Source organism: Camelus bactrianus, chromosome 6 (assembly GCF_048773025.1).
Source record: "Camelus bactrianus isolate YW-2024 breed Bactrian camel chromosome 6, ASM4877302v1, whole genome shotgun sequence".
Classification (NCBI taxonomy): Eukaryota; Metazoa; Chordata; class Mammalia; order Artiodactyla; family Camelidae; genus Camelus; species Camelus bactrianus.
In genome coordinates, this window is record NC_133544.1 from 68,005,422 (window position 1) to 68,018,872 (window position 13,451).

At 34.3% G+C, this 13,451-nt stretch overlaps 1 protein-coding gene across 1 annotated transcript in view; it reads right to left on the minus strand.

Moving 5' to 3' along the window:
• Positions 1-5,297: 5,297 nt before the first annotated feature.
• DPH6 (diphthamine biosynthesis 6) overlaps positions 5,298-13,451 on the minus strand; it is a 174,218-nt gene continuing 166,064 nt past the window's right edge. Inside the window, exon 9 of the mRNA XM_074365877.1 lies at positions 5,298-6,271. Coding sequence (XP_074221978.1) covers positions 6,221-6,271 — 51 coding nt within the window. The 3' untranslated portion in view covers positions 5,298-6,220. The remainder of the gene's footprint in view (positions 6,272-13,451) is intronic.

The following is a 13,451-nucleotide window of genomic DNA, read 5'->3' on the forward strand; positions in this document are numbered from 1 at the left end:
GGATTTTTGATGTTATATTTTACATCCTCATGCTTATCTTTTAATTGTCTATTATAGTAATAGTTGATTTTACAACTTTTGTCTTATAACCTTTGTACTAGCTTATTTAAGTGGCTGATCCACTGTCTTTACTATTTATTTGCCTTTGTCAGTGGAATTTTTCCCTTTCTATAGTTTATTTCTTGTTATAGCCTTTATTTTTCACTTAAAGAAGATCCTTAACATTTCATGTAAGGTTGGTTTAATGGTCATAAACACTTTCAGTTTTTGCTTGTCTGAGAAATTCTTTCTCTCTCATTCAATTTTGCTGGGTAGAATATCCTTGACTGTAGGTTTTTTCCTTTCTGCACTTTAAATGTATCATGCTACCCTCTTCTGGCCTGCAACATTCCTGATGAAAAATCAGATGAGAGCCTTATGGGGGATCCCTTGTAAGTGACTCTGTTTTTCTTTTTCTGCCTTTAAAGTCTCTATTTATCTTTAACTTTTGCTATTTCAATTATGGTACATTTTGGTGTGGATCTCTTTCAGTTCACCTTGTTTTGGGACTCTTGGTGCTTTCTGTACCTGTATATATCTGTCTCCTTCTTCAGGTAAGGGAAATTTCTAGTCATGATTTTATCATATTCATTTCTGCCCGTTTCTGTCTCCTTCTCAGACCCTATAATGCAAATGTTAGTATGACTGATGTTGTCCCAGAGGTCCTTTAAACTATCCACAATTTAAAAAATTATTTTCATTTTGCTGTTCTGATTGAGTGATTTCCACTATTCTATCTTCCAGATTTCTTATATGTTCTGTATCACCTAATCTGCTGTCAATTCCTTCTAGTGTATTTTTCATTTCACTTATTTTATTCTTCATCTCTGACTGGTTCTTTTTTAATATTTGCTAGTACTTTGTTGAAGGTCTCACTGTATTTGTCTATTCTTTTCCTGAGTTCAGTTAGCATTTTTAAAAAATTTGCATTGACATCTTTATCAGGTAAATTAATTATTTCTGTTTCGTTAGGGATTTTTTTTCCTGGAGTTTTATCTTGTTCTTTCATTTGAAATACATTTCTCTGTCTTCATATTTTGTTTAACTTTCTCTGTCTATCTCTATGAAATTAGTTAAAACAGTTACCTGTCCTAGTATTGAAGGCATGTCTTTGTGTGGAGGGTCCCTATGTGCCCAGGGGCTTTGGCTGGAGAGCTGCATCTAAAGTAAGCATAGGCCCCATCTTCTCCTGGGGTGTGCTGCCAGCTAGTGCCTTGGTGGGAGGTAGGGCTAGAGTTGGAGGGGCTACAGTCAGGGTCAGGTGCGAGCTGGGGTTTCTCCTAGGCTCAGTGGCAGCTGTCACCCCTTCAGGGGTAGGGCCAGGACCCAAGAGACTGGAGCAGGAGCCCTGAGGGAGTTGGGCTTGTCCCCATTGTGATGCCAGTCTCTGCCTTGGTTGGGGTCATGGCCAGGACCTGAGGGCTTGGCGCTGCATTTCTGAGTTGGGTCTACTTCTTCCCCAGTGTGAGTGCCTTGATTAGAAGCAGGGTTGGGGTCCAAGGGGTTGGGAGCCTCACTTCTGAGATGGCTCTGCTATTTCTCTGATGTGCACAAGTGCTGGCAATGGTGATCTTCACTCTGGCTAGAGGCAGGCCCATGTCTGATCTGGCTCTGCTCCTTCCCCAGGGTGCATGCACATGCATTGACATTGGCCGCCTCCACCTTAGCAGAAAGCAGTGCTGGAGCAGGAGGTGCTGGAGCAGGAGCCTGGTGGAGGCTTGGGGGCAGTGCAGGCTGGTCAGAGAACCAGGAAGTTTTCAGCCTGCTGCCTTGGTGCTGCAGTCTGTGTGCAGTTCTTCATGAGAAGAGTCTCAATTCTTTATCAGCCCTCTGGTAGCCCCACTGGTTTTCAAACCAGCCAAGGAGGCTCATCTTCCTGGTGCTGGACCTCAAGGGTAGAGTGCCTAATTTGTGGCTCAAACCCTTTGCTCTACAGGGAGGATCTGTTCTTGTCAGTTCTTTCATCTTCACTGTAACACAAACCATCAAAACTTCAACGCAAAGGAATAAAAATAGGAAAATATATATGTGAAAAGTAATAATAAGCTCCTAATTTCCTCATTATGAAAAAGTAGCAGCTGTCATACTGGGGCAAAAACACACCCAGGACAGTTAGCAAGCACCTGCCTTTTACGCAACTAATGCAGATAAGATGGCCAGGAGAGACTTCATAGAATAAAAGCACAATTCCTTGAGAAACAAAAACAAAAAACTCCCCCTAAAACCCACAATACTTCATCTTAAGTCCTTAATACAAATTTAATGCTGCCAGTAGATTGCACACAAGCCCTTTTGAGGGCAGGACCTATTCCTTAGCTGTCTTGGTATCTCAATGGCATAGCACAGTACCACACACAATACACATTCAATTCATGCTTGTAGATCAACTTACAGTAATTTCTGCCTCCCTTTTCTGTCACTATCTTCAAGCCTTCTCTGGCATCATACTGTCTTGCTTCTAGGCCTCAAAATGCTATGCATTGCTTCTGACAGGGAGCATTTTCCCCCTCCTTTCTCCTATCTTCACCTGGTGACTCCCTAGACACCTGAAATCCAAAAAAAAAATCTAGGTTACATGTATTCTTCTTTCTCCTCCTTATCTTTTTTGAATTATGGATATTATTTCCACTAGACTCTAAATCCTGTGAGTGCAGAAATAAGTCTATTTCATGCTCTGTAGTAAAGCTAGCATCTAGTACTTGGCACAGAACAGGCACTAAAGAGTATTTCCTGAATACATGTTATGGAAAAGAGGAATGCTAGCATGGGGCTGGCTAAAAGAAGAAAAGGTGATAGAGGAAATAAAGACTTAAAATTATGTTTCAAGAAAGATAAATCATATAAAAAATTCATATGAAACTAGTATTACAAAATGATTGCCAAAAAATTAAACTGAAGAATCTTCATAAGATCAGTCTTTCATGAGATTATTTTTTGTTCCAAAAGGATAGGAACAAAATGCGTTTAGTCCAATCCCTACGTAAATCAATGAAGTTAGAACACTCCCTCAAAAATATACTCAAAATGGCTTAAAGACTTAAATATAAGACAAGACACTATAAACCTCCTAGAAGAAAACATAGGCAAAACATAAATCTTAGCAATGTTCTCCTAGGGTAGTCTACCCAGGCAATAGAAATAAAAGCAAAAATAAACAAATGGGACCTAGTTAAACTTACAAGCTTTTGCACAGCAAAGGAAACCATAAGCAAAACAAACCAACAACCTACAGAATGGGAGAAAATATTTGCAAATGATGTGACTCACAAAGATTTAATTTTCAGAATATATAAACAGCTCATACAACTTAATAAGAAAAAAACAAACAACCCAATCCAAAAATGTGCAGAAGACCTAAACAAGCAATTTGTCAATAAAGACATACAAACGGCCAAAACGCACATTAAACAATGCTCAATATCCCTTATTATCAGAGAAATGGAAATCAAAGCTACAATGAGGTATCATATCATACCAGTCAGAATGGCCATGATTCAAAAGTCCACAAACGATAAATGCTGGAGAGGATGTGGAGAAAAGGGAATCTTCCTACACTGCTGATGGGAATGTAGTTTGGTGCAGCCATTATGGAAGACAGTTTGGAGATTCCTCAGAAAACTAAAAACAGATTTACTCTATGATCCAGCAATCCTATTCCTGGGCAAATATCTGGAGGGAACTCTAATTTGAAAAGATACATGCACTCCAATGTTCACAGCAGCACTAAACACAATAGCCAAGACATGGAAGCAAAGTAAATGTCCATTGACAGATGACTGGATAAAGAAGATGTGGTATATTTATATAATGGAATACTATTCAGTGATAAAAGGGAATGAATTAAAAAAAAAAAGAGAGAGAAAAAAGAGGACACTAATGAACTCATCTACAAAACAGAAACAGACTTGCAGACACAGTAAAAAATCTATGGTTACTGGAGGAAAGGGGATGGGAAGGGATAAATTTGAGAGTTTGAGATTTGCAAAAGATAACCACTACATATAAAAATAGATAAAGAACACATTTCTTATATAGCACAGGGAACTATATTCAATATATTATAATAACCTTTTATGAAAACAAATATATGTATGTATACGTGTGACTGGGACATTGTGCTATACACCAGAAATTGGCACATTGTAACTGACTATACTTCAATTAAAAAAGAATAAAGACAAGTTGTTAGATTGCAAAAAAAAAGAACGACAACAACAACAACAACAACAACAACAACAAAAATGTCATTAGTCCAAGCAAGGATACTTCCTTAAGGGGTCACTGAAATATATTAGTACATCTCAAGTAATGGTTACTGAGCAACACGTAAGCATGGCAGACTATAGTTATACAGTATCGGATAATTATAATATACGTTAGCTACAGTCACATTCAGAAGGTATTGATTTCAAAGATTATAACACACAAGTGTTATCTGGTGATATCTGCTATTCTACATCTAGGAAAATAAATTTGTGAAGGCTGGAAAGAGTAATAAACAAAATTAATACAAGACAAATGTCTCCTCCATAAGCTATTTACATTAAGAAGCAACTCAGTCTTCGTTTTAACATTTCTTAAGTTCAGTTGTAAAATTTTAAGTTCCTAAATTTTGATGTCTAAATTTCTCTGGCAAAATTCAACTTCTTTGGGGGTTATTAAGTCAATTAACCTTGCAAAGGGAAGGTTAAAAGGACTCCTGTAGGCTACATTGTCACAGCACGAAAAGAGAACAGGCAGCAGCCTGAGTGAACTGCTGGGAGGGCCAAGGAAAGGCTTATACTAGCAGATGATCAGCTCTGTTCTTGCCAAAATTTGGCAAAGAAATACACTGTGGTTTCTTCAGATGACAGCATCATAATTCATTTAGCTCTCCCTTACCTTTTCACAAAAAGGCCAAAACCCCACAGGAAATGTGAGCACTGACATTTTCTACCCGGGATCAAAAACTGACTATTTTGCCAGAAATTGAAAACAATATAGCTAAAACAGTAAATACACAGCAATGTGTTGAAAGAAATAGGCTGCTGGACTAGCCAGTGACACAATCCATCATTTCTATTTTAACTTCTGATGGATAGAAAGGTAAAAAATAAATAAAAATAAATATACATTTAGGTTGGCAGATTTCCATGCACATATAATGAAAACCAAATAAATTTTAAAGAATCCCTTTGCATTATTTCACAGATCATGATCTAAAAATTTACACTAAACACTATGCCTTTAATGGCAAGTTTGATTATACATTTCTAGCTGATTTCCAGGCAGTTAAAAGCTAGCTTAAGGGCCATCTAGAAGGCATGATTTCTTTTCTTTCCACAAAATGCTAAAGCTTCTTTATCATTCTGTATTCAGTCATGAACTCAGCTGCACAAGCCAAACGTAAAGATTTTATGGGGTGATCTATCATGTGAATTCGTGAACAAGAATACAAGCCTACTCATGCAGTCACTGAGAGTGATTTCCATTTTTATGAATGAAAAAGAACCTTGCATAAACATTCTTTATTTAAAGTTTTAAATGAAGAAAGATGCAAAACAAAATGGGAATATTTTGTTTTATATGTCAATATCTTACAAGAGGGGCAAAGTAAGGAATCTGGCTCACATGATTCCCAAGACAGCAGTATCTCCTTTGCATTAAGTACATAAATGAGATTTATGGTCACTGACCTAATCTTAGATGCCAAAATGTACAGCAGGAACAGCTTTCTGAAAAACTTAATTTAAAATGATGGTGTTAACAAAAGCACTTTAGGAAGCAGGCAACACACCCGGCATGCATACACACATGCATTGAAGAGACTTGACTATAGAAAGGAGCCACGGATATTTGCATAAAGCTTTACAATACATTTCACAGATAATTCAAATTCACAGGTTTTACTTTTCTCCCTATCACCTTGATGTTTATGAATTTCCAAATAAATACATATCACCAGACAGCTAACTTTCATCACTAAAGGTCATTTAATACCAAGATATTCATAGATTTAGGTTTGCAGAAGGATTAGAATTAAAAAAAAATGAACCTGTTAATTCTTTTTCTGAATTTTAAAAGCAGTGGCCTTACTCACTAAGTACTAACTAAATTAGCACCTTGGAGTGAAGAAAAGGCTTGAGCAGCTGCACTTATAACACTTTCTTCACTGAGTGAGAGAAAGGCGGCTGTGATGCAGCTAATCCCCTGGTAACCACTTGGAGATTTTCCTAAACACACTGATTTTGACCTGAAAAAGGATAAGAAAGAAAGAAAACAGTAAATGAAACCTGTAATGACAGATGTCAAATCAACACTTTCTTAATGTAGTTCCATAAAACAAAATTCCTGGAAAAAAATAACATCCTGCAGAATAAAATGTCAGGTTAAAGAAACACACTCTTTCCCTTATCACTGGGTTTTAACAAGTGAATTATGCAGAGTCAGAGGAAGTAAATATAGAGTAACAAATCTTTTTCAAATGATTTCAGAAGTTTTTACTTTTAAATATAGATTTGAAGCTCTGAAATGTACATTTCAGGTATACATAAATATATCATCCCTGAAACAGATAAATCGTGCTATTATGTAATTCGTGCATATGGTAAAAAGATTTTTAAAGAGTACCTTTAAAAATTGAAATTAAAGTGCAAGATTAAAAAGAACACTGGGTTTTATAAGTTATCTATACATTCAATTCTAAATTCCTTTCATAGATAAGACTGTTTCAAAAGAGGGTTTAAAATAAGAACTTGTTGGAGGTACCTTATTTGGGAGATAACTCCCAAAAAGCTGAGAGAGGAGGCGTGGGGAGTGAGACAGGAAAGGAAAAGCTTTTGAGTTGGTTAATGATCTGAGCAACCAAGTATCAATTCTACTGGGAATTCTCTGAGGAACTCTGTCGAATGTAGCTCAGAATTGCTCATCCAAAGGATCTCAGGCTGGTGTATTTATTCACAATATCCTGTCTCCCATTAGTTGAGTGTTGCTACAAGTGGCAATATCTCCCTCACTCTTCTTGGCTTCCCTGGCACAAGGACTGAGTAAGCTCCCTTGGCTTCAGAGAAAGTCCTGAGGCAGAAGAATGGAGAAATGCACAGCCCAAGTTTTGGTAGAACATTGCTGTGTGCCCAAAACTATTTGGCAGTGCTCAATAGCAGGTGACAAGGGCACCAGAAACCTGTGCCTCAGATACCAGGTCACCTACAAAAGTTATCACTCCATTACTTTAAATCAGCTCACAGGATAGAGATTAGTAAGACTCTTCATAAATCTAAAGCTTTTGCATTCTAAAATATATTTTTATTTGTAATTTTAAAAATCTGAAAACAATCTAATTTATAAAAATAAATTATATGTTCATATAACCAATCCAATTCCCATTCCAATTAACATTTTTTGGGGGGGTGTGTGTGTGTACTTTCAGAAGAAATTCATGTTTAAACTAGGCAAAAGGATAAATTTGAAGTTTAAAGAAAAAGAAGCCAATGATGCTAAAAGGGAGAAAAAGTATCACCTAAATATGACAACTAATTTTCACATCGTTTCTATACTACAAAACTGTTTAAATGGAAAATAATGTAATTTGATCAGTTTTATTCTTTTTTTAAATCTCAATAAAAAACAATCTGGTTTGGATTAATTTCCCATTTTTCACCTAGCTGTTTCAGCATCATGAAGAAACACATCGTCTTAATTGCACTTTTTTTCAAAAGGCCATATATCATAGTAGTTAAAATTATTCAGACCTTGAGGTCAGATGCCTATGTTTGAATTCTCACTCCACAACTTACCAGCTGTGCAGAATGGTGACAATGACAGTACTTAGTTATATATTCAGTAATTGGTACTTTAGGATTAAATTATATAACACATACGAAGCCTTCAGAAAAGTCTCCATCTCATAATAACTGCTCAGTAATATTACTGATGATGATTATTATGTATTGTTAATAATCTGCAAAAATTAGGAGGTAAAAAGCTATAACAGCAAGTTTATAATTAAGTGTGCATTCATATACAGTTATACTACAAAGCAATAAAGGAGAAAAAGAGCCTCTGAGTAAAACATAAACTCATTGTTTTGTAGAAGGGGAGTCAATGATTTCCAGATGAAAGGTGGAGTTTCATTTTGGTCTTCCTCTGTGAGAGCAAGGAAGTTATTCTCATTACAGTCCACCTCACATGAGCAGTTACCCATAAACAGCTTGTTTGAGGATGTCAAATGCTAAGAATAAAGATCAGTGAGCAGAATAAGAAATGATGAAGCAGGAAGCTAAAACAATTTGAAACTGGATAGATAAATGCAATTTACATTTACTCAAGAAAAAACTGAAAGGAAAAGTAAGAAGTTTATCCACTAACAGGAAAATGTAATATCTAAGAATGGCAAACAGTTAATATTGGTGACCTAAGTGGTCAATGACTAATGTGGAATAATGGATTACAGTCACACAAATGACTGGTGTAGGGCAATCGCATTAAAGAGCAAAAGCATTATATACTACAATAAGATACAGTTAGGTCGTGAATTTCTCAAAGAAAAGGGAAAAATACCACAAAGCTGTTGAAGGCAAAAGAGACAAAGTAAAAAAGCATTAATTAAAATAAAAAAAATTTTAATTCCAGTAGGAAAAAAGGCTGACCATGCAGTGGCAAGCCAGCATTAGAAAGTTATATGTTAGTACCATTAATATATAAGTTCAATAAAATAAATTAATTAATATATAAATAAATAACATAGTCTAAAGTAGGACAAAGTAATATAAATGAACAAACTTAAAGCACTGGCATACCTTAGGAAACTAAATTTATGTTCAATCTGGGATAAATTTGTTATTACACTTGGCACAATGGATCTTATTACTATTGATATATAATGGGCACCAAGTAGGCATCTTCAAAGTTTCCTGATTTTGAATTTAAAAGCGGACTAGAGAAGGATACTTATTTGAGATACTGTAATTGCCGCTCTAAAAGAAACATCATTTTTTAAAAAATGAGAACTGTCTAAGGTCACCTGAAAGAACAACTTTCATCAATCCCAGAAGGCTATGTATTGAATTTCTAACTAGGTCTGATTCAATATAGGTAGACATACATAAAATATATCTTGAAGTTAAATTTGTATATGACAATAGAAAATTTTCAGCTTTTCAAAGTAGTTTCTAAGTAGTTTTTTAAACTGCGTTTTCATATCAAAACATAGTGTTCTTCTTACGGGTTTTCATAATATGAACCCGAGAAAAAATGTTGGATGTTTTCCTGTAAAATTAACCAATAAATTTTAGAAAAGCCAAAGATAATTTATGCTCATCAGATCTGTTTTTTTCCCCCCAATAATGTTAAAAGAAATTTCAGTAATTCCATGGGTTGGCTGATTTCCTTCCTTTGGATTCAGCTAAATGAGCAGACAACTCAGTCTAGTGTTCCAGCCAGTCAGGTCTAACACTTACCTACTCAAGGTTAATATTCATCTATACTTCACCCACTTTTTATTGTCACTGTGATTATGTTGAAGATCCCAGATATTGTAACATTTCATCTGTATGTATTTCAGTAAGTGAAGATAAAGAACTCCTTTTTTTCTTTTTAAATATAACCGCCACAGAATTATTACACCTAAAAAAAATAATTCCTTAATGCCATCAACTATCTTGTCAAAGTTCCCAACAAAATTTGATGAAATACTACAAAACATAAGATATCTTAACAAGCAGTAAAATAAATGGCTAGAGCAAAATCCTCACCTAATCTGTATCTGTGTCTTAATTTTTAAAACACATTTGGTAAGTAATTGAACATTGTTTTCATATGAATTATTATCAGGTAAAGTTCTTAAGTATTCATTATTATTTAATTTGAAATTTCCACTAAGCAATACAGAAAGATTTTTAACTTTAAGATTCAGTGCTCACCAGTGAGTTATCTCCAATGTGTTCACTTTTTTCTGTGAATAATCACCCTAAGTTATATCTACACATGCACAAAAACTGAGAAGGTATAATGCTACTTCTACGCCTACCACACAAAAGTACACGATGTCTTTCTAGTTATACTGCTGCCTCATTTTCTATTATATACTGCCTCATGTTCCAACAACTACTTTATCTATGGTAGCAATGGATAGGTAAGGCCCTAGACTACTTTAAATCAATCATTCATCCTTTGACAAATTAAAAAAGTTGGCCAATTGACTTCAACTTAATAAATATTTATTGAGTGCCTAATAAATGCTAGGCTCCATGATGTTATATGCACTGTTATGTTAGCAGTCAATAGGCGAGAAATGATCTCCCCTCTCATCAAGTTTACAATCTAGTAGAGTAGGGACTGTAAAAATATGCCAAAGCAATACCCATGTGATCTATTTCCAAAATTAGGAAATGTGATATTTAAAAAAATTTTTTTCTAACAACATTTGTTTCTCATGTGGAAGATACGATTTTACTAAGGAAAAAAAACGAGGGAAGGCAGAAAGATTTGCACGTAGGAGGCCATTCAATTAGTAGTGATGGAACTAAACTGAGTAACCTAGGGTTTCTTCTGAATAAGGCATCATTACTTTCCACTTTAGTAACAGTTAGCTCTGTTCAAGGCAGGTTAAACAACCTGTAATCAAATCTGAAGTAATCAATTAAGATAAGTTTCAAACATCAAGTCTATGTTTTATTGTTTGATAGCTTTCTTTTTTAGATGTTTATGATTACCACTGATGATAAAGAGAAGCCACTAGAAGGAAAAAGGATTGGAAGAACATGCACTAAGTTCAAAGAGGACATATAAATTGACAACTCTAATCCCCCAAAAATGTTCTCTATCTTTAGGGAAATATTTGTTCCAAGCTGAAAGCCCCATTATATGCACTGGAACTGAACTTTAGCTTATAATTAGGGTTGGGTCAAAAGTCTAAACCAGAAATTCAAAATACACATAAATACTTGACCTGAATAAGGAAAGAAAGTCTCTGTTAAGTGAAAGTTGCATGTTTGAAAGTTCTCAGGAGACTCACTTACTACTCCCCATTCTTTTAGGAAACATAAATCAGGAGAGGCTTAAAAGGAAATTAAAAAGACGCTAGATTCCCAAAGGATTTTATATACTCTCATTAGATTGTCACTTGATTAGGCAAATAAATGACCAAGTTATAGAAACTGAATCAACAAAAAGAAGCAATTAAATAGTACATGCTATAATACATTGTATAATATTTTCTTACCTGTGGACCACTGTCTAAATTATAAACAAAATAAGTAGGTTACTGGAGTATATAATTTTGTTCTGAACTTTATTTTGTTACAAAGAAGATGGGCAATTCTTTATGTATTATGTCACAGTTAAAGAATGTGCAAAAATATAAGCAGGTATCAGTTTCTGTTTTATTTCAAACAGAACTTGAACTACCTCAGGACCTAGTCCAGGGATATTACTATGAAAACAGTAATGAATCTTATTTTTAAAATGACTTTAATCCTTTGTCTTTAGTAAACTAGTAGAAAAAGGATCCATTTCTGAGAAGGAAATGCTTTTTATACAGTTGATATGGATCAATAACTTATGACCTCACACTCACATATGAAAGGATCAACAGAGACTGTCAAATATGTAGCTGCAAATATCATTGTAGACAGTATTTGCTCAATAAGGATAGATTTCTTGGCACCCAACACATTGCTAACATTCATTGTGAAAATACTATCACTCAAATAACATAACAATTTAAACATTTCCTATGATTATACTAGCTATTTTCTAATTAATAGATATCATTAAATATTACTGTAATTGCTTAATAATATCATTATTAAATAGTAGCTAATTTCTAATATTTGAGACTTCCTTACTTTATGGGGATATTGCATTATACATTATTATTCTTGAGACCTTTTTTTCCTATACTGTCCACAACTACTTTATTGCTTCCAAGGACTGACTTTAACTTCTCATCCCATTTTTAATGTATTGAAAATGCCAAATATAAAAATAAAAGCATCATACTGAAAAAATAATATTCTGCTTGCTCACAAAAATTCTCTATTTGCAACAGATTGAGAAGTTTCCCTCTACCTTTAACATGGAAGTAAAAATTGTATCTTTAGATTATAAACCATTAACATATTTTTAAAGATTATTACCTAATCTTAGCACGAATAAGAAAAATTTAGAAGCAAAAATCTAGAATTCCTTCCTAACAAATCATTTTCCATGTTCCTTCTTGTCCTTTTTTTAGATGCATAAGTTTTACACATCTACAACCATACTATAGCCACAATTGTGCCTTTATCATTTAAAGGTATGTGATATGCAGTTATCAATGTTGTACAATAAATACTTTCAATGGTTGTATACTAGTTCAATGAGTTAATGTGCTATAATGTAATTGTTTGTTATTACAAAGAAAAAGGCAAGGGTGTCCATATTTGAAATGCTTAAAAGAGTACCTGGTTTACAGTAAGTTCTACTTAGTGTTGACTTTCATTATTACCATTATTATTGTTATCATGCTATTATTACTGTAATTATAATTGTTCTCAGAGTACTGGAAAAAATGAAACTTGAAAAGAATAAAATGAGACAAAAATATTCAAATGAAATTTATATATATATATATAAAATATATATTCTTGTGAAATCCAATGGAAACAACTAAAAAAGATATTAGAAATAATAAAACTTTTACAAGCTAGTTCTATAAAAAGAAACTCTAAAGAAGCAGAAGCTTTCTTTATATAAATAATAACTTGTTAGAAAAAGTAATGTAAGAAAATCATAATTAAATCTAACATTTATTGAACATTTGTTAAGTGCCAGGCATTGTTGTAAATACCTTAAATTTACTGTATTGACCCAGGAATCCTGCTCCTGGGCATATATCCAGAAGGAACCCTACTTCAAAATGACACCTGCACCCCAATGTTCATAGCAGCACTATTTACAATAGCCAAGACATAGAAACAGGCTAAATGTCTATCAACAAATGACTGGATAAAGAAGATGTGGTATATTTATACAATGGAATACTATTCAGCCATAAAAACTGACAACATAACGCCATTTGCAGCAACATGGATGTTCCTGGAGAATGTCATTCTAAGTGAAGTAAGCCAGAAGGAGGAAGAAAAATACCATATGAGATTGCTCATATGCGGAATCTAAAATAAAAGAAAAAACCATAAATACAAAACAGAAAAAGACTCATAGACATAGAATACAAACTTGTTGCCAGGGGGTCAGGGGTGGGAAGGCACAGACTGGGATTTCAAAATGTAGAACAGATAAACAAGATTGTACTGTGTAGCACAGGGAAATATATACAGGATCTTGTGGTGGCTCACAGCGAAAGAGAATGTGACAATGAATGTATGTATATTCATGTATAACTGAAAAATTGTGCTCTACACTGGAATTTGACACAACACTGTAAAATGACT